This window comes from Corvus hawaiiensis, chromosome 4 (assembly GCF_020740725.1).
Source record: "Corvus hawaiiensis isolate bCorHaw1 chromosome 4, bCorHaw1.pri.cur, whole genome shotgun sequence".
Taxonomy (NCBI): Eukaryota; Metazoa; Chordata; class Aves; order Passeriformes; family Corvidae; genus Corvus; species Corvus hawaiiensis.
The window spans coordinates 21,843,313-21,866,015 of record NC_063216.1 but is presented as its reverse complement, the minus strand read 5'-3'; the positions used below and the strand labels follow the sequence as shown (position 1 = coordinate 21,866,015).

The 22,703-nt window shown below is 38.7% G+C and overlaps 1 protein-coding gene across 1 annotated transcript in view; it reads right to left on the bottom strand.

The window, feature by feature from the left end:
• Nucleotides 1-22,703, bottom strand: part of SYT10 (synaptotagmin 10) — a 45,127-nt gene that overhangs the window by 12,138 nt on the left and 10,286 nt on the right. The window contains exons 2-6 of the mRNA XM_048301032.1: nucleotides 19,877-20,234; nucleotides 13,346-13,910; nucleotides 2,341-2,461; nucleotides 1,813-1,984; nucleotides 190-319 (exon numbers count right to left, since the gene is read on the bottom strand). Coding sequence (XP_048156989.1) covers nucleotides 190-319; nucleotides 1,813-1,984; nucleotides 2,341-2,461; nucleotides 13,346-13,910; nucleotides 19,877-20,234 — 1,346 coding nt within the window. The remainder of the gene's footprint in view (nucleotides 1-189; nucleotides 320-1,812; nucleotides 1,985-2,340; nucleotides 2,462-13,345; nucleotides 13,911-19,876; nucleotides 20,235-22,703) is intronic.

The following is a 22,703-nucleotide window of genomic DNA, read 5'->3' as shown; positions in this document are numbered from 1 at the left end:
GAGCATCATGGAAACTGCTGAAAAGGCTCTTTTAAGTGATTCATAAACCCATGCAACTAGATTTAGGTTGTGCTAATGATCTTGTACCTGATCTATAGGTGCTGCACTGATTTTTGTGATTCTCAGAAGCCCATAAATGTGAGGGACAAAAACATTCAAAGTAAAGGAGAAAATTTTGCTACTTCTTACCTCTACTAGAGGATGCCAGTGAGTTATTGGTTTACGTGGGTAAGCCAACATTTCATTCCAGTGATCTCTTCCAAGCCCTTCAGCATCAATTCCTGTCCGACATACTCCAATGACCTCATTGTGCCCTACTCTGAGAATTGTAGAGAGACAGAATTTATTTTTAATAAAAAATATTTTTAATAACCTCTGATATACAGTCCTGTTTACCGGTTTAGCGTGGCACAGAATACATGACCAAAGTTTTCACATCATTTATTGCAGATATTAGTTTTAATGGTAGTATCGTAATATTCAATTCTGTAATGGTAACATCAAAAACCTCCAGCCACTACCAGAGTGCTTCTAGCAGCTATAAAAATAGCAATGAAAACACAACCCTTGCCATTAAAAGGTTACAACCCATAAGACACAAGGACAGAAAAGGACCATAATACACAAAGTTATCTGAAGGAGAACATGCTTGAATTTTGTGGGAGAAGAAGGCGAAGGAAAGTGCTGGGGAATATATTTCCTGCTGCAAATCCTTTAGATATCATTTCATAAACTATTTCTCAGCTCTAGCTGTTGTTATCTTTGGAAGTTCAGTCAAAAATGTGAAAGGTAAGAGTCATAGATGTAATATGCTATACCTTAATACTTCATGTATGTGTGCCATAAACTTGTTGAGGGCCCCCAAAAAGCAATTTTCTGTACCTTGAATCTATGTACCTTATAATAATGCTATCCAATTTTCCCTAGTGTGTGCTGAGAAAGGAAGAGCTGAGGAGGACTGAAAGTGTGCAAGTTGCTGTGCTCCTTCCCTGCTAATGGCACCACAGTGCCATTTCATGTCTGACTGAGAAAGCCTTCCTGGCAGAACTTGGAGAACAGCCAGAAATCTGATGGCAAGGGAAAACAATCTGAAGGGTGATGTTACTTAGTTGGACTTTCACTGTCTATTTGCCCTGCAATCTCAAGAGCTCATTATTAATAGCATTTGAATGAGGCAAACTTGGCTCGAGCAGGATTCTGTCAGTCACTGTCTTGTTCAATCGGCAGTCCTTGAGCCACTCTAGGCAGACTCTCTTCTTGTCAATTCTCCGTGAAGCCCTAGATAATTGGGACTTAGACACGTTATCAGTGAGGGCTGAACCCAAAGGTTACATGTTGAAGGTTACATATTGAAAGGTTATTTTACTGAATCAACCGAAGAATTAATTACAAACTAATTCAATGAGGTAATTAGCATCTAATTCCTTTTCAGTCATTCAAATTTTCTTTAGTTTCAAATACCTGCTATTTAAATAAAAATTAGAGGTGTGAGGGGCTTTTTTAAGCTGGAGGACATACCTGATTTATAAAGCTTTTACGCAGTCCAGCCACCAGATATTGACAAGAATGTATGCCAGTGCTAGTGGCCCAAAAGAAGATTGAGCCATATTTCTTCCTCATTCCAGTTATGTACGATGCAGGTAAGTTGCCATGTGCTCTAAAAGGTGTGGGAACTTTAAACCTCTTCAGGAAGAGGTCCCAAGGCTTTATGTTTTGTGACACTGAAGCTGCTTGTAAGCTCAAGGAGGCAGAAAGCAGTCACTTGCAATGATCAGGAATTGTCTCAATGGTCAGAAAGCAAACTGTGCTTACCGGTCATAATCCATCACTGCAATGGAGAGGCTGACCTGGTCCACATTCTCTGGAGGGATATCAAAGATGATGGCCTCGTTATAAATGGGATTCAGCGTGTTCTTCTTCGTGGTCGTTTTCCGCTTTTTCAGTCTCCGTCCCTCGCACATCAGCGACACTTTGACATAGGGATCTGAGTTACAGAGAATCAGTTCGTGCATTAGGACTCAAAGCCATTCACATGTGCAGCATAAGAACAGTATTTGTGGTAGGGATGTTATATTGCTAAGGTAAAAAATTGCAAAGATTTGAGTGACCCTGGCAAACAATGCTTTTATCATGCTGTAAATGCAAAGGAAAGTTACGGGCATTCCGAACAGACACACTGGCTGCCAGACCAAAGATAGGCAGTCCAGCTAAACAGGGTCTGTGTCCATTCTCCTGCTGCTTCCATCCCAGAGCCAAGTTAAACACACAAAACCCAAGGAGTTCTTATTCATCCCCTTCCTGAATAGACTCCGCCTTGTTATTTAGAAGCAGCAGATTCACCTGATGCACCAGTTATATCCATTGCTTTGAGATTCCGACATTTGATGACTGTCAATGTCATTCTCCCAGCAGTAGGCAGATAACAAAGGGAAAACATGATCTCACCCAAATCTATGCTTTCCTGAAACAGAAAAGCAATTATTAGAAACCTGATCATACTGCCAAAATTCAGTTCAGATCATGCAAAACAGTAGTAATTTTTTTAACATGGAGAGAGGCTTCTTTTGCAGCCTCAGATGCTTTTGAAGAGGACACAAGTGACTTTCAAAAATTATTTCCATAAAGTACAGGAGGAATAACAACAAAATAATATTTTAGGGACAGGATCTTCAATTACAAAACTGAGAAATTAAAAAAAAAATCAGACACAAAACTTTCTGGATTCCTGGTATGTTTGTGTTGAATTCACACAAATGAAAAGGTGCTGAGAGTAGAATGTCAAGTTCTGCTCTTGAAAACACAGCCCCAGTAGAAAGAAACCTGGTGGAATATTTAGACCATACACTTTTATACGCCCTTTAGACACTGGAATTTATGTAGGAGAATAATTTCTGCACATGTATGTACATAAAATGCTAATACTGTGTAAGGGTTTCAAAAAGAAGAACATGCTTGTAAAAGTTGCTCTCTTCACTGCTCTTAATGTGCTTTGAGAGGTTGTTCTGTTTTAGAAGAAAAGCAAAGTAAAGAAGTAGCACCTACAGCCTTCCTGGCTCAGCAGCCACTTTTTGGAGGATAATATATTCAGAAGTATGGATAGGATCCATATGAATATTAATAACCCTCACAAAGAGACAGGTTCTGTATTGAGACCATGTGCTACATACTCGTGCAACATGACGTTGCCACAGTTTAGATGCCACAATACTTGAGATGTGTAACCTAAGGAAGAGAGTTCCTACCAGTTCTTATTTTTTCCCTTTTCTCACAGTTATACAATTATCCTAACATTGCAAAATTTTAGGTTTTGAGATGTTATGTTCTAAATTGTTCTGTTCTAAATTTTAAACACACCTTTGCTACTTCCCCACCCCCAAAAATTTGCTTATTAAGAACTTATCAAATGAGTTTGTAAGGGCATGTAAGGCAGTCACTCTCAAGCATGTGATCTCAAAGGCCTTTTTTTTTGACTAATACTAAAAAGTTTATTTTTAACATCTCAGCTTCAATATTTTATCTGTCAAACCTACACTTACCTTGAGAGTACAAATTCGCTTGAGAGCTGCTGGATTTAGTGTACAGCTGTTCTAGCATCAAAAGGCAAGCATAATACATTTTTAAGTGAAACATATTAAAATAATGGTTGCTGGGTAGATGACAAATACGTTGTTTACAGTTATAAGGCTAGACTGGGCTTCTTGTTCACATTCTTCAGCTGCTTATGTGAACAGTTTTATTGCCTTCCTTCAGGCTAATACTCTGTCTAAATTGAAACAAGTACTTCACATCTTTCTTGAGTAAAGATGGACTTAATCTCATGTTTCAGGGTTTGGGGTTTTTTTTTTATTTTGTTTTTTTTATTGGCTTTTTCCCCCTGCATTGCAGACTGGATTGAAAAATACAGTTTTGGAATATCTTTAAAGTTTATGTTGCAGTGGTAATAAAACATTGACTTTTGTGTAGGTTGGTCAGTTAATAAGTTCAGTCATTTTGCTAGGAGTTTGTTTTGACAATTACTGGTTTGATAAGCAGGTGAACATGCACTGTGGGAAAATTCCATGCTTGTCAGAATTTCAGATTTCTCAGAATTTCAAAATTATTTAGCTCATTCAGTCCACACAGAACAAATACATCTGTTTGACCTCTCCCTTTCCTTGCCACGAAGAGTGCAGAATTTCATGCCACAGAGTGAATGACCAAACTCACTTTCCTGTATCAGAAAACACAAATAAAACTGGAACAAATGAAGAGTAATTCTTTCCACTCATTTGTTAAAGTGGCAAGTAGTCTCCTATATTTTACAGTTCTTGACATATCTGAACACTGTTTCAAGCAGAGCTTCTGTTACTGGCATTACTTTATGAATTCAGAGTGTGATGGTTGTTTCTCATATCCATGTATCAAACAGATCTCACTCTTTTGTATAAAAGAAAATAGAGTTCCCTGAGTTTCAGTGCTTCAAAGTTATCTAAGGTCTGTGTTGAGAAAGGTGATGAAAATGGGTTGTATCATGAAACACCATGGGTAGCTCATAAAAAGACCTGATTTTTCCTTCCTCAGAGAGATGACTTGTGTAAGTGAATAGAGAAAAAAAAATTTTTGAAGGTAGGAGTATGTACTTGCATGTTCTATTATTTCTTTTTGAAGAGAAATTGGGTAGACACTCTAAGGTTTGTGTGAGCTCAGCTGATAAAGCAGAATACAGACAGGACTATGTACTATGACTTAAATGCTTTAAAAGAAGCATAGCTCAAAATGCTTGCAAAACTCACTTTGTTGTTACTGTACAGTACATTTTTAAGAAGCAGAGAGAAGCAGTTTCTGCTCTGGATATCTGCCAAGATTGGTGGTCTTTCTTCATACAGGAGTGTGAATGTGTGAAGTTCTAAATGTTCTTTTGAAGAATGAAGATTAAAATTATAAATATAGTATCAGAGACTGGGTATTGGATAAAATGTCTGCGATATCTCCATTTCTACACACACATTTTAGTGTTAATTTGAGCACTAGAGGTTCATAAATTTGGACCTGAAAACACAGATTCAGACCTAGATAATAAACATAGTAACGCTTTGGTTTTTTGATTATTTTTAAACTTCTCATGACAGTCTCAATCCCACTGATTAACATGAGTAACGTTTTTAAATTCCCTGGATCCCTAAGCATTATTGATTTTAATTGAGATTTAAATATAGGATTCAATCTACTTTAGAATCTCAGTGGTATAGAAAATTCATCTTTTTCTTACCTTGTAATACACTAGATAATTAAGTTGACACAAGTAATCTGACAGGAACCCTTCAATACAAGCAAATCTGAAGAAACCAAGACACAGACTGCCCTCAACAGTCACATCTGCATTACAGTGCACCTCAAACAAAACACAACTCAGAAGACACAATCCAGTGGCTGCCATTTGTGCATATTTTTAAGTAGTCCTCAGATTGCCTTACATGTGTCACACATTTACCGAAAATTGCATGACTTAGTTAACTCCCATGACACATCATCTCTTTCATATACCTATTTTGAGTTTTTCTCTTTCTTCTTGAACTAAATTTGGATTTCAATTAACAGCTAGCTTCACAGATGCTTGTAATGATTGCCTCCCACTGGCTTCCAATAACAGGTACAGAAAAACCAGCATCGAGCACAGCTGCACTTATACAAACGGAAGCATTTGTTGACACTTCATGTTTCTTCTTCACTTATTTCCCTTCTGTATCCACAAACCATCACACAGTACTAAGGACCTGAAACAGTGGCTAGCACTATACCAGCTTCAGTTATTTTGATAGCTGCCATTATACCTCTATCCCATCCATTTTCTGGTATGGTGGGTCTAGAACAAAATAAAACAAAGAAAACAATGACCTCATGTGCACATATCAGTTATTCTGATGAACTTTGTGGGTTTTGAGCTACAGAATGCAGATTTTTTTAAATAGCATAATTCTTATCCCACACTAGCAAGCATGTGAATGAATGTGCTAATATTTTTTTTCCATTAGTTCCATTCTCTGCTTTGCGGGCTCTTGGGAAATTAGTCCCGGAGTTGGCTCAGTCACAAATAAAAAGTTCCTTTTTCTATTCTATTTGTCATCATACCCAATGGACACCAGTCCTCTCATTTTCACACTTATGCCTGGAGAAATAGCAGCACTTCTACAGAGGCTGGGCTCCCCACTCACAATATGGATAAAAGGGGAGGGATGTGAGGAGAAGTTTGGAGAACTTGTAGGGGAACATCAATTAAACTGATTGAGTTTTTTGAACTGCTATTGCTGGAAAAAGCCTTGCTGTCACTTGCTCCAATTAATTTTCTCAGTTGTTTCCACTAAATTCAATAAAAGAGACAACTTTTAACTAGGAACATCCATAAGTTTAGTGGGGAAGGAAACTATAAATCTTTCCATGTTCAGGGTGGTTTCTACTCATGTATCAATCCCCGTAACCCCGAAACTGAACAGGAAAACTGTTTCTTGACTGTACTGACAGTCTAATAACTTTCGTAGTCTCCCTCCTCTGTGCCAGCATCTCAACTGGTTTCTTATGGCAGCAGGAGTAAAAAGCTTATAAGTTGCCGTGAACTGTTGCACTTACAGGGACCTGATATGTGAAAAAGGTGTCATTTTTGAGTCACAAGCTGACTTTTGACCATTTTTTTCACCAATGTTTGTTTCCACTAGACTTTCAAGTTTTGAAATTCAAGCAAAGTCCTAAAAGAGCAACTTGCTGTGTATTCTTACAATGAACTATGTAGATGCTACTGGAACTGGAAAATCGATATGCTTTTATTGTTACTTGTGTGTAATTAATTTCCATGGTTAAAGTAACAAGTATCTTTATAAGAGTGCAGTAGAAATTCGATTCCCTCAAAAACTTACTTGTTGCTACTTTATTTATCATTCAGATTATCATAATTCACAGTAATACTGTCCATTCTTAATCTCAAATTTAATATCTCGAACTAGTTCCCTATTAATTGTAATTGGAATGCTGTTTTAAACACTGTGTGAAAGAGTAGCATAGCAAAAATACTAAGGGCAGCATGAATTTCTTTTGCACTTGATTCCTAAACAAATTATTTGCAAATTTCGTTCTCAGCTTTCCTGCTATATTATGAGCAAGAATCTGTAATAAATAATAATAGTAATTTTCTAGCTACCTAAGAAGGTATTCAGGCATTTAATTTTATAGACTTTTAGCTGGTTTTACCTTTAATAGCACTGAAACCAGTTTTTCTATATAGTATGCAAATTTAAAGAAAATTGAGTTGGCAGAGCTAGACCTTTGGATTACTCGAATATTACAGGAAGATAATTCCTTCATAGGACAGATTTCTCTTTCCCTGTTTAGAAATATATTTCTGCTTTCCAGTAAAAGCTACTGACGTAAAGCTTCAAGAATCAGGGATAAAATATAACGATGAATGTTGGGAATTGGATGGAAAGAGAAAGGAAACCTGTCCCCCCAGACAGTTAGCTAAGAATGTGTTAAGGTATTTCTGGTTTTGAGGTATAGATAAAAGGAGTGGTAGTAAAGAACAGAGCAGAAATCTACCAGTCTTTTTTCTCATTTATGCATTTAGAATCTGATGGTATCCTTGCTATCACAGAAATTATTAAAAGTTCTGAGAGGCTCAAACTGCAGAGCTAATTCTACCACCTCTCAAGGGGATTTTCCTTTGGAAACCTTGTCCCCACTGCTAATATTTATTTTTGTCTTCCGTTATTCTTTGCATATCAAACCCAGCCCTTTCCTTCCTCTCAGCACTGGTTACTGATTGAGCTGTTGCCCTGGGAAATGAATCAATTAAGTTTGTGTTTGTTCTTGCCTCTGTGGAAGACAGTATGGAAGCAGTGGGGCCTGTTGCTCTGTAATGACTGTGTCTTCTGCTTGTGGAGGGCTAATGCTTGCCTGAGCCTCACCCTGATTGCTCTGGGTAAGCACTGCTGCTGATTGCAGGCCTGATTGCAGAGGGAGGACTCCCTGAGATTGCAGAATGCCCTCAGTAGCACCCTGGAAGCCTCCTGGGTGCTCCTTGTGTTGCTCCCTCTGTAGGGAACCATCTGTCTTGTGCACCGGGGGATTGTTACATCTTGCCAGGCAGCAAGGAAGCCCATTCCTGCCTCAGAGCAGCTGAGAACAGAGGCACCTCTGTGAACTAACTGTGGCATGAGAATGAACCAAAATGTATATAGCCTCCCACATGAGGATGCTTTTCTGAAGCTGCAGTGCATTGTCTGCAAAGAGACTGTTTGCAGTGGGATACTCAGAGACCTCTCAGGGCACACCAGGTCAGACAAGCCATGGACCTTAGCAGAGCTGCCACAGCACTGTCTGGATGCAGAGATACTAAAACTTCCACTACCTTGTGGAAACCATGCCCTTCATTCACCTAATATTTATAATTTTTAAGGTAGACTGAAAGTAGCAGTTTGTCCCTAGCAAATCAAAATATTCAAATAATTTGTCATTTCAAATGAAAAGAAACATTAAATATAATACTAGAAACCTCCCCTGCCTTCAGTAACTGGACAGAAACCCACCCTTTCTCCATCATCTTTTCTAGTTATCAACCAGACCTAAAGCAGTTCCAAACACAAATGAAGGTCTCCAAAATGTGCCCTCTAAAGACTGATTCAGAGTATTCTCTCACCTGCTCAGCATCAAAAGTGGTCACATGGGTTCTTTTCAGCAATGGCCCTGAGCAGAAGTGACAGGTGCCAGAAATTTTTGGCTTAGAAGGGGCTGTTCCCATGAGAGAGATGATAAATGTTCCTACACTGACAAGCCCTTAGTCTTTCACACCTGTTTAAGACTGTTAGAGCTTTCAGGTACATTTCCAGGAACATTCATAAGTCTAAGTGCATTTTGATGAAGATGGGTTGCTATAGAGCTTAGCCCACTACAGTGCTGGTGAGAAAACATTTCCTCATAGTGCTCCTCTTTGAACACTGAGGAACAGGACAATCCTTAAAACGTGGCCTCAGGGCATGACTGCAAAAGACATCTCTGTCAGCTCTCTGCCACAATTGCCTTACTCAGGGAAAGGTCTTATGCTCTGTCCACTTACAAAACAGGGGATGAGAAGAAAACTAAGCAAAGATAATGCTCTGGGTGGACTTCACAGGTGGGTTTCATTCTTGTTTGATGAGGAAATCAGAAGAATCTCTTTCCATAGCAGAGGCCAGCAGCCAGCAGAATTACCTGTGTGATATCCTACTCTGGCAAGTGTTTGAAATAAATGAACTGAGACAAATGTTACTGTCCTACTTATTTAAAAAAAATATGTGTTTAAGCACTTCTGTCTTTCCCAGTGATGCTATTCAACTATATTCCAATTGCTTTAGAAGCAGCAATCATGCACCATGGACATCACAGGAGGACTATGTCCTTACAAAACCTGCTTTGACATTCTACTTCACAAATGAGCAAACTGCAGCACTGGAAAGCCTGGTGTTGGAGAACTAAACAACAATCAAGTTCCATCTGTCTGCATGAGATAATTCAAGAGGCTACAAGTTCATGACAATTGGATGACTAAGATCCCCAAGAGACTACCACTGCTGGGAATGGAACTGTCTTACCTCTAAATTCTGTGCATTAATTTTTTTCCCAATTTCATGGTTTCCTATAATTAGTTACTCTAAAAGACTTCACAGGATACCTTCAGAAAAACAATCTTCCTGACAGTTACTTGCCAATTTTTTTAGGCAACAGCATTAGAGGAAGTTTCCAAAGCAGAAGATCGTTTTTAAAAGTATTATAGGAAGTTAATAAATGTTTACATTCAGAAATTGTTGGAGGCAGTGGACTTTTTCCTAGAAAATTTTAAAACACTGAATATTAGAAGTGCTTGTTAGCAATTCAAATAAATGAGTTTTCCTCTTTTAAAGTATGCAGTATATTTTGATAGTAACAAAACCTCAGAAATGTATGCAAAAATTACAAGCACTTGACAAAAACAGAAGCCTCACATTTTGATTAAGGTCAACAGAAGCAAATGATGAATTATTTATTGAAAATTCAATCACCCATGTATAAGCAAAATTTGGGGATATATCAGATATCTGAGTTACTTTTTCTACTGATTTTGCACTAAATTTATCTTAATAATCTAACATTAAGAAATAGATATACTTTAGCACTTAAAACAGGTACATGTTACATATTATAAAATGTGGTATGTTTTCAACACAATATATAACAGAGAAACAATAATATAAGTGAAAAGTAAAGGTAAAAATCCAAACTACAAGATGTGAATAAATATCAGCATCTGAAAACAATGAGAATAAAAATGAGTGTGTGTGTGTGAGCCAATCCTGTGCTTCCATAGAACAATTTCAAATGATTATTAGGAGCAAAGAAAGTGTATTAAAACTGTAGATTCACACAGAATCATTGGGTTTACAGCCAAAAAGACTCAGTGCAACTATCCAGTCTGATCTTTCTCAGATTGTATTTCCTGTACCAAATAAAAACTCTTTATGGTTGTGCAAGCAAATCTTTTAAAAATTATGTTAGCTACTGACAAAGGGTTGTTGCATAACAAAGCATCTCCTGATCTCCTGTGGCAATTTCTTTCACAGGCAAAATGTTGCAATCCATTTTCATGGTAAATCTCTCTAATAGTGTTTAAGACTGCAGAGTTTTGTGTCATAAGAATAGATTCTTTTCACACAGGTAATAGGAATTGTTTTTACCCTCATTTTAACTTCTGACTAGAAAATTGTTGACTGTGGAAGAGAGGTAAAAGATTCATGGCTGAGGAGAGGCTGCTTCCACTGATTTTTTAAAGTTTTGGACTAATTCTTTGATCTATTACTTCTATTATTTCCACCATCTATCATTTAGTGACAGCATGAGCAGACCACTGGGTGTAGGAATCATGTCTGAACAAAGAGATGAGAAACTTCTCAGAACATACAACAAAACAGAGCAAAGGTGAAGAAGAAAAAAGCATGAGAGAAATATATTTGCAGAATGGCATCTGGGTTCCTGGGCTCTACTGGGTAGGTGTGGCCTTTTCCTTTCACACAGCCTTCTTGAGTTTCAAAGATTCTTTATGAAGACCAAAGCATATTGACCTGGACTAGAATTATTTTCCACCAATTGTAGAACAAGCTGGATCTTTCTTTTTCAAGTCTTATCAAAGTTCAGTTGACTCTGGCCAACATTAGTCATTTAACTGCTAGTTAGTGACTTTGGTAAACATTAGATCTGATGTTTAAGACTGTAAGTACCCACTGATTTACATCTCACACAGTGTTTATTTCTGTGCAGGTTTGGCTCTCTCAACTTACAGTTTCTGAACTGTCAAAACTAGAAGCCTGTGCTAGTATTCCATAAAACATCTCAAGTAAAACACAAGGAAGCCCATTGCACATAGAATTACTGGACATCTTCTAGGCGGGTTTCATTTTTTCAAAAAAAAATCAATTTTCAGTTTCTTACATAATTTTCTGAGAATAGAGTAAGGCTTGTGAAAGCTGATGAGGTTACCCAACACTAGAAGATATCACAATCTTATGCACCTATTGTTGATGGTTTAAGTGGAGACGACCTTTTCATACACATGCAGTGCTCTAAACTATAATGACAGAAAGGCTGAAAGCCAAAAACCTCATGCTTTCTCTTAAGCTTCACACAGACCAAAACATCAACACAGTGAACTAGGCATTATAACTGCATGCACTAACCTTTAGTGAGGAAGAAACTTGGATTAAGATCCAGTGCCAAGTTTAACAACCATCTTCATCCAGAGGTGTACTAGTACCTACTCCAACTGAATAATCTGGTATGACATTTCAATCTGCTCAAACCAGTGATGAACAGTCCAGAGATTCATATTTGCTGAAACCATTCTAGTTATCAGCTAAAAGTCTCACAGACACACCCGCTGCAATTGACCAGTGAGTTTTTAAGTAATTACTACAGTATTAAACACAATATAAGTGCTAGAAGAAATTTTTAGAAATGGTTACTTGGACTGTTATTCCAAGACCTTAAACACAGATTCAGTTTTAAGCTTGAGAACACAATTCTTAAATGTACCTGAAATCTGAGCTTGGTCAAACTAAGCATACAGAGATTCAGACTTCTGGAGGTGTGCTGAAGGCTGTGCAGAGCAGTTTGGTAGGCCCAGCAGTTGAAGTAAATTGCTGCTGTTGTGAATTCATATTTGAAAAATGCCCCCACTATTCTACACTCTCCGGTATTTCTCCTTTCTCAGGAATCACAGTGCTCATGCTCAACTTGGTGAGGACATATGAGCACCCCTTGTCCTTCTAGTCATGCAGACCCAGACCTCTCTGTCTAACAGGTATGAACATCCTGAAAGCCTTTGGTGGAAAAGGCATGGGAAGTCTCTGGCTGTAGAGCAGGGATGGTGTGAAGCTCCTGTCACTTTTCCCTAGTTCTGCTTTGTCCTCTGTTCATCCCCGCGTGGAAATCTGGCCCATGCCGAAACCCTGGGATGAGTCACACAGATTGGATACACCCACAGAACAGGCAATGGGAAGACTTCTCTATAAATAGCATGCTAGTTAAAAAGAAACTGAAACCAAATCCAAAACCGAAACAAACACTCTACACCTCACAATTTTAACTGCTTGTTTTCCCCCTTCAAATCCTAGCCAGGGAGGATGAGTTTGGAATGTAAGGTTAATGAAACAATATCTGGAGACTGCTCTTCTCTGATAGCCTGTCATTCATCCTGTCATCCATGCACACACCTCCTTTTCTTGCACGCAACAATAAACAAATTAATTTCTATTTCCTAATTCTACTTGCTTGTGTCTCTTGAGTTTTGCTAGAACCATCAGCAATGCAGATACAGCTACTGGGGACCCTTATGCACAGTGCAGCCAGCAAAGAACACCTTAGACTTCAAGCACTTTCAGCCTCTTTTCCTTCCCAAGATTTCTAACATACGAAAATTTCCTAACAAGAGCAGGATAGGACGGGCCCTTTTTCTTAATAGACGGTCATTTTGCAGGACAAGGTGTTTTGCTAACAGGAAAATGTTATTAGTTCTGGCTAAGCAGTGACTTTCATGATGTAGCATTTAATTAATAAATGTAATTTATATACACACAGTGAGCCATAAAGATGACAGTTTGCTCCCAGAAGACTTTTTGGTAATTAAATTTTATATCTTCTCAAGCATTATTTTCTGTGCTCAAAGCAAATATTGGCAGCTCCTTCTTTTTATTTTTTTTTTTATTTATTTATTTTTTTAACATTTCAGACTCTGCTGATAAACAGGGTACCCTGCCAAAATCTACAAAAGAGAAATGAAAATATCATGTTAATGCTTTTGGAATACATTACTTACTGTGGTGGCACAGTGGATGTCTTTCCATACATTGGCTTCCCTGGAGAGATCTGAGACTTCAAAAAGGTTATCAAGAATAACTTCCCCAATCATGTCATGTCTAGAAAATCTGTCAAAATCATAAACACTGAAATGCAATTTCCTGTTGCTGAGCTGATCATAGGCTACAGGAAACTGAAAGGTTTCATCAAAGACAGGATTTAATGTCTTTCTGTGAACTCGTGTCTGAAACTTCTTTTTCCTATCTGGAAGCAGATAAATCTTAACGTAGGGGTCGGATGTTCCTGTGAAGTCTTTAGCAGGCAGATCTAAGGCTTTGACAATTGTGACAGCCAGAAGTTCATTCTCATAATCATACCGGAGAGTGAAGTTAAGTTTTCCACATGTTTTCACATCTTCTTGTTGCCCATCAGAATCCACAGACTTCTGTTTGTAGAGTTCTGGTTTTATTCTCCCAATGCTGGTTGTTGTCTCTCCCCTCTGCAAAACCGGGTCTGTCCCCATGTTAAAATCAACACTGGACACTTGCATCTGCCGTGGCAAGTGCCTCCTGAAAGAATTGTGCCTGCACACACAGACACACAGACACAAAGACACACAAAACAAGCCATGGTTATCTCTGGGAAAAGACCATCACTCAATAGAAAATATAAGAACAAATTAGTGAGGGCTCCTCTCTTTAAATTAGTTAAAAAATAATCTTCTCCACACCCCCTTCAGTGTTTTGCAAATGTTAAAGCATCCTTGAGAGGAAAAGATAATTCAGAATTAATTTCTTGGCCCAGGAGACACCCAGTGTCCTGGAAATAAATATATTTATAACTTTGCTTTCAGACTACGCAGCTGAAACTGAACTCATGTTCTTTCACAGAACAAGTTGACAGTTCCAACATTGCATGATCCCACTGTGTTAAGGCCTGAGTAAAGTACAGTCAAACAGAAAAAAAAAGCACTTGCAGAATTTTCATCAGTACTCCCTGGTTTTTGGAGGCATTCCATGGTGGTTTTCTAATTAAATATTTACCAGCCTTCACACTGATGACTGTAAAAGGCACCTGAAAGGGAAATGTAGAGCTGTGTCTGGAGGTTTTTAGCACAGTGCTTTGCCATCCTACAGCATTTTATATACACCTCCTTGGTATCTGCTACACTGAGGTACAGGCTGCCTTCTCCAAAAGCACTGGGAACATTTTGTTCTGCCTGCAATGCATTTCAGAGTTTTGGTCAACATTTTTCTGCCGTTGTTATTCCTTTTGTCCTCATGGTCTGCTGTGCAGTGTGTTAGAAAGCTGATTCCTGTACTACTAGAAAGAAACAATATGTTAAATTCCTTGTAATTCTGAATACAATGTTGTATAAACATATGTATTTATGGGTTTATCTTGGCTCATGAACCCAAAAGGAAAGTTGTCCCGTTACTACTCAGAGTGAAATCAAATCCCTGGTGTGCCATACAGCCCTACAGCAGTATGAAAACACTGGTCAAAAAGCTTCCCAGCATTTATCAGCAGCAGATGCCATTATGACTGCACTATCCAGATCAGATTTTAGGCATTTTCACATTTCCTTGGTGCTTCCCTACCCCAACAATCTGTGCTTCAGAAGCTTACCACCTCCTCCTGTGAGCACACTTAGTTGCCATTAAAGAACAATCCAGTTGTCAGAATTTCCTCTGCTTTTTGCAATCAATTGCTTATTAGTGCCACATGTAGCCTTGCCTTATTGCTTGGTTTCCCTGTGGTGTTGTGTTCTGAAAACAAGAGGTGTCACAGCTGCATGTTTCTTTCTTAAAATCAGAAATGCAAATTGTCCATTTGAAAACAATCAGGACTCATTTCATAGATATTATTTGTATTTTTGCTGTAAGTGAAGAGGTTGCAAAAGGCAAGAAGCACAAAACTGCTGCAGTTCAGCTGAGCAGAGATACAAGATCTGCAGCTATTGAATAATAGACAAGAATGTTTCCCCTTTTCAGCTCTTTCAGTCCTGCTCGGTGCAGGGAGCAGTCTTAGCTCAACAAAAGAACAGGGGAGGGAGAGCTTCATAGCCTAGACTTGAAGCAGCTCAACAAAATCCAAGTGTTTTGATCTCAAATGTAAATGAACAATACACCCCTCTTGTAACACACTTTGCCTTTCTTTACAGATAGACAAGTTGAAAGATTTTCTTCTCTCTTAAATGTTAAACCTCCCTGAATTCATAGTGTATAATGCCCACACTGGAATGGAGTGAGGAATGAAAAGGCCCTGACTGGTCAGAAAAGTAGAATATTGTCCTCAGGGAGTTTCACATCTGTTCTTGTGCCTTCCAAGAAGTGCAACCTCATAGGTGTGCCAAACATAGGGAAGGAGCTGAGCTCCACCCAAAATGTAGTACAATAAATGTCTGGGCAGGCAGCAGTTTAGGGACTATCTTTTTAGTATCTTTGACTTGTAATGAGGTCCAGGAAGACCTGTGATACTGCTACTTCTGTCAGTGCTAAGGAAACCTGTGCTCCTCACACCTGCACCTGCACTACTGAGATGCCCAGATGATCACAGAATCATAGAATAGTTTGAGTTGGAAAGGACCTTAAAGATCATCCAGTTCCAATCCCCCTGCCATGGGGGTATCATGTTCCAACCCTGTTGTACATAAGCAGTGGCTAAAACTGCCTTTGCAGGGAAACAGTGGAGCTCATTGTACGACATCAGTTTGAGTGAAAACAGGTCCACAACAAATTGTCTTTGCTTCAACCTCTCTTGCATTTTTGACAGTGTGGGTTAATGCATGCAAAAGCAATGTATAAAACCTGAAATCTATGATTTCTAAGGTACCAGCTTGCTTTTAAATTTTCGGACTTTATGCATTTCAGATCTTCTACTGAATTGTTGCGAGATGTTCCTAAGTAAAAGAATGCATCTGTCTGGCTGTTCCCTGTGGGAATCAGCAGCACTTTTGCTCTAGTAAGCCAGAGTCCTAATTACACAGTGCCTAGTATCTGTTCTGAGTCACAGCATTTCACCAAGATAGCTAATTGGTCTGATAATAATTAAGATGTTTCATTGTTGTCATGGCAACATATTTATCTTCCTTTGTTCTGCAGTAACAAAGGGATTAATGGCTGGGATAATGAAGTACAAGGATGTCAGAAAACCAGGTTGTGAAAATGTGGCAGAGCTACCAACGTGCAAATCCAGGTACTTCGACCTCTACTGGCTCTTACACACAGCACTCCTAGAGCAGACTGGCCTTCCCTAACAGAGCAAATGCATTTGGAGTGATAGCAAATCTGTATGTAAAGCTAATATAAAACTGTGTTTTCATGGGCATCATGACAGTATGAAGCTGATTTCTAACCCAGTAAGGCTGCCACGTCTGTGACAAAAGGGAGGAATAGGATGCTTGTTTATGATATAACTTGAGATTAATGAGGGGTGACTCTGGTCTAGCTTTCCTAGATGGCATTAGGCCAATCTTTAGGACCAAATCCAGAAAAGTGCATGATCACTGGTGGTATTTAGACAGAACAAAAGCTTCTCTCTTCTTGCAAACACTAAAATCAACAGATATGTTTGTTTTTCTTTAACCTTAACAACCCAAGCCCCTCACTTTTGCCTTTGAGCCTTGTGGGAACTGACTGGCTCAACACATTCCTCTCCAATTAACTCTAAAGAGCAAAACACATGTTCTTGGAAAATACAGGTGAGTGTTTGAAGAATGGGTTTTCATAGAAGCAATAAAATATATTGCAAAATACTTTCACAAAGTGTGGGAAAGGGTGGTTCTCAATAATGCAGAGCAAAAATATTTGCAAATGAGCACCACTGCTGCAGTTCTTCTGTAGTGTTCTGGTTAATTGGTATCAAGGACTAAAGAGCTTTTAACAAACAGGTCTTTTCATATTATCAGGGACTATGAGAATGATATAGTTCTAACCAAGCAGAAATGCATTATTTCCCCATACTAACATGTCTCTTTGTTAAATGTACAGTCTAAAAATTGTGATCAGGCACATTTTATTGTTTCTCTCATTGGCTTATTAAAATTCTTATGCTTCAATTACAATGACTTAGTATGATTTAATTTCTTTTATTAAGAGCTGATGGCTTCATGAACCCATCACAAAACTGGTTACAACCCTTTAATTTGCCCCAGCTCAGGTGAGATCAGTGTACAGGAGACAATCCAGACAGCAAACATTTCTCTTAGATCCTCTGTCAATGGAATACATTTAAGAGATGGTGCACCTGAATCCCTCAGGACTCCTGAGGACAACAAAGCAGTGCTGCATTGAAGATGGTGCAAGAGAATTTGTGCTACCTTTGTTTGGAGGCCCCCAATTACAGACACCAGAATCAGGTTTCAGTCATTTTTCTGGTACATAGTTGCCAGCTGGGGTTAATACACAATAAGGAATAATTCAGAGAGCTGGTCTAAATGTCCAGCCTTCTGCTTATACATTGTATTATTGCCAGCAACAATTAGTATAGGTTGTTACATTAGAACTCCCTTAAGGCAGGCAGGGGTGTAGATAAAATGCATTTACAAACACAAAGATTACCATTTATGGGTAAGTTTTAAGACAAATGTAATTATAAACATGTTTTGTAAAAGGATGCAGAATTTTTCACCAAACTCTAAAATAAGGTGATGTTTCCAAGCACCCTGCTACTGATTGGCTGTGGTGGGACAATCACTGTTACTCAAAGCAAAGGAACTGTCCCTTTCGGAGGAGATTTAACCCTGATAATCTTGAGAAGATAAAAAGAAAACTCCCTTACAAGGTTGCCAACATCTGCAGAAAGAGTAGGATTGATAGCAGGTTTTACTTTTGTAAAACTGTCTTTGGCTTCACAGATACTTCATATGCGTTTAGATCCCAGTCCAAACCACTCTAGAGGTCTGTGAGAATATTTTCACCACCTGAAGTAGATCTGGAGCATATCCCTGGAACTTGTTTCTTCCCCTATAGTACCACTGGGACTATTCAAGTTCATTTTCCAGCCAGCTATTTCTTCTGTCTATTCTGGAGGTCAGACAGTCTGAATACTTGGATTTGATGGATAAAACTCTTTCACTTAATATCCTTTTAGTTAGTAGTGAGCTGGGTAATAGTCTTGTCATGCTAAACTGAACCAATTTTTGTTCCTCTGTGTTTAGTGTAAGAGTTATAAGTTCAGAATTATCATCTGAGTGTTGTGGAAATGTTCCTTGGTGTGGTTTGGATACTGCACTCCTGCTCTGAGCAGACAGATACAGTAGCAGGAAGCAGGCACAGCCAGGGCAGTGTGGCTTCGAGCCAGCTGGACAGTCTCATAATTCAGGAGATGCTTCGGCTGCTAAAGTCAGTCAGACCTCCTCTGGCTGGAGTGCTCTGATTTTGGGAGCCTCCTGTGGCTTACTGTTGGCTGTTCCATGAGGTTGGAATAGCTGAGAAAAAGCACTCGAGCACTCACTGCCCCAACAAGTGCACTGAGCTGGCAAAATATTGTCTTTAGGGCTCCCAGAAGGCCAGCAAAGTATGTGCACACTGAGAGTAAAGCACGTGTCTTCTCCTCCTTGTGCCTCTTATTGTGAATGTGAGACTTTTTGGTTGGTTGGTTGGGTTTGGTTTGGGGGTTTTTTTGTTGGGTAGTTGGTTTTGGGGTTTTTGCCTGTTTGTTTTCTGGTAGCATGTGTTTCTTTAGCAAATGGCATTTTAAGAAAAAAGCTACTTCCCACACAGTATCTATACTGTAACTTATGCCATTACACAATATCCTTAATTTTCCCACTCTTTGTTTATAAAACACTCCCCTTTTTAATGTAGGATTTGAGCTTTGCAGTTCATTGTTTGTTTCCATGCATTAAATTTGCTGACAGTATTTGAAGAAAATCCCATTTGAATCTATAGGTCCTGGCATGTCTTCACTGCTTTTCAATATAAAGTGGTACCTAAGGCAAAACTAAAGTTTGTGTCCTCCACTTTAATACAAAAGAAACCACCAAGGAATTCTGGGTGCTTGTCATTTATTTATAGACCTATAGGGAATCTGTACAGCTTTAAGATCAGTCCATAAGGATCTGTAGTTTTAGATTGGAATTTTAATTCCTTTGTAATCAGCAAACCATCTCTTAAGGAAATGTGCCATCAACAATGAGTCTATCATTTATTTGGTTGAGAGGGAAACTGTCATCTGCAAAAACAACTGATTTATCTATCTCTGTGAAAAGCTAAACTTGCAGTTCTTTTAAAAACAACACTGAAAAATGTTTTCCTGTAATCAAAACCTGAAAGGGAAACACTTAAAGTAGCAACATGTATCTTTACAAAGTAGTAGAAGATGTAGATTTCACTTTCATACGTTAAAACGATTACGTAACTGAAGGAACACAAAATGTTTCAGAATATTCTGTTCCAAGAACACTGTGGCTTCGCCTTCACATGACTGATGTTTCCCCCTTAACAGCTAAGAAACCTGTGAATAATCCAGGATCCTGGAAATTTCAACATTCCTGCTCTACCTATTCCTGGGAACAGTGCCCCAAGTGCGAGTGCCTCTGACTTACCTTGATGAGGATGTGGGCTCAGTGATCTGCCTCTGCATTCGAGCATGTCTGATCAGGTGCTCCTTCAGCGCGTTCTGGACCTCTGCTGGAATATCAGGTGAAGTGTGGCTAATTTTCAGTGCAGCTTCAAGTACCTTGGTTGTAGGTTTCCCATTTTCTTTAACTTCCTTTTTCTCACTGTTCTCCAAAACCTCCGTAGGAGCGCTGGAGGTGCTCTGTGGGACATTGCTGGCACTGGAGGTGAGAGGTTTGCTCCTCCAGCAAGGCCAACACAACTTCCAAAAGACAAAAAGTGAGACCACCAGCAAGGCGAGCCCACAGAAGCTGACGACAACTGCTAAGAGACTGACTGAGACATCTGCAAGGAGTTAGAAACAAAAATCATCATGACAGACAAACATGCAGAGAAAAAAAATCATTAAAAATGACACCGGCAAGGAGATAGAAGCATTTTTATGACTATTTTTGTGTAGAGGTTTAAAGTCTTATTTAAGGTTGTGAGTTTTTCTTCTTTTTTTTTGATATCTAAGCCTATATCTTTAAGATGTTATTATTTTCTAATATCTGCTTCACAAACACTCCTTTAATTGTTCAGGCCAAGGGCCAGTAAGTGTACCACCCACCACATACTCAGACACCCTTCTCAGGAAGTAAGAGACTAAGGAAATGATCCCAAAATCTCCCAGCCATTGTTGGCTAAGGACTTTGAGATCAGTAGGTGAAAGAAATATTGACCTACTTTGCTGAAGCAAACTTATTATTATAATCAAACAACCAATGTCCTCACAGAGATTTAAAGCAAAACAGATGGGAATTCTGTTCCCAAATCTAGAGTTCCAAGTTTGATAACCAGCACCTATGTTGTGGGGAGAGACAGCCTTTTCTTATAGGTAATGTACACATCCCTTTGCTTACTGGCTTCAGGGGGAGGACACACCTGAAAGCATCAACAACCTTCATTTCAGTGAGAGGCTGTTGATGCTTAGTTCTTTAGAACATATAATTAGAACATCAAGAACATGTCTTGATGAAAAAGTTAAGCCACAGCCAACATTTTCTACCAGTGCACATAAAGACAGATCAGATCTAAACTTCCAGGCTAATGCACAGATTTCTTCAAGATTTGCCAAACTTCTGACTCTGTATGCCAACTGCTTCAGAAACATTTTAAACCCTAACATTTAGGCATAAATAGGAACTTTATCTTTATTCCTTATCATAAATAAGAAATTTCTGTGGTTAAATCATCAGCTCTGGACCAAGTCTGTGTCAGACCAAGATAGCACAGATAGATAGCAGTATCTAAATAGCAGTATCTAAAATTCTGCTATGAAAATGCAGCTGGCTTCAGAGAACACAGTGAAATGCCCAGAGCTGTTCAGAGATCATGCTGTACACTGAGGTACCCCTGCTGCCCTGTATTTGACTTTTGCTGCCAAAACTGCTTAACATGTCCAATAGTCTGGCCAAAGATAGAAGATAGGAGAACAGATTTCATACCAACAAAATTCCTTGGACACGCTTGTATTTTAGGAGATGGTGGATCACCAGGACTGCCATTTGAGTCCTAATTAGGAGTCCAGTATCCTGTAACATTATAACCAAGAAATCCCTTTCCTTTTCAAAAGAGACTTTTATATGCCTTAAAATTACTCACTAAACCCTGCTTAAATATCCCTCAGTAATGGCTGCTGCTGCTTGTTACAAGTTTTAACAGTTTAACAGCTAATAGTTTGTATCCATAACTCCAGGCTACAGGCTACTAAACTGAATCACCAGAGAAACGCAAAGAGAGTTCGAGCATATTTTTATAGATTTTCACATGAGGAAAAATGTATGGATTAGCTCCATGAAACAGTATGTACCTCACCAGCCCTTATGAGAATGAAGATAGAAAGATGAAGCAGAATGATGAGGATAGAAAGCTGAAGATGAAAATTTGGGGAGGTTTTCTTTATTAATATATAATATCCAGGTGCAATTCTCAGTAACAAACACTGAACTTATGGACCACTCATCACGAAAATGCATGAGAAAAGCAAAAATGTAAAGAAAATGTTGTAGTCTGGAGATTTGATACATATAGTTCTGTTTACATCACATATGTCCTGGCCAGGGTCATTTGTCATGGGCAAATTGGCAGATGTGCTTCTGGATTTAAGGAGTTTGGCACAAGCTGCTGTTCTGCCCTGAACAGAAGTATGTCTCTTTGGCCATTTCCTGAGAGACCTGAAAAAAATCTTCCTTTTCTACTCATAGGTAAATGTCAAAATGTAGCCCTTGGAATAAGCATATCAGTTATTGAGACATTTGTATGGCAAATTTTGGATGGAAGATGCTTCTGCAAAATGAATGGGTGCACAGTTATATCTAATAATAATGCAACAAAAGAAGCAAATGATACTTTTACTAATGATTTTTCTAGATAATTTCTCCCCAGAAGGGATTATTAGGCTGTTTGTTTTAATCTATTATTTACCCAAATATCCTTCCAAGCCCACTAATTTTTGTTTGTCTTGTCTGTTCTGCAGCAGACTGTCCTGCCTTGGCAAGGGAAGACATTGAGAGATGCTGAGTTTACAGCCTCTTTCAATGGTTAGTCACTCTGTTGCAAATTTGTATTTCTGTAGCTGTAATTTACAGTCATTGCTTCTTTCATATTTCTGCATGATGGACTAGAAGATATGCTATGCTTCATAAGACACCCTATACAAAATGCAAATAAACTCTGCCAGGAAACAAACCCAGGACTCAAAACTAAGTTGCTTTTACCACTCTCTGGAATGGTTTTAAACTGGGCTAGTTCATACCCTCCCAGTCAATTCCT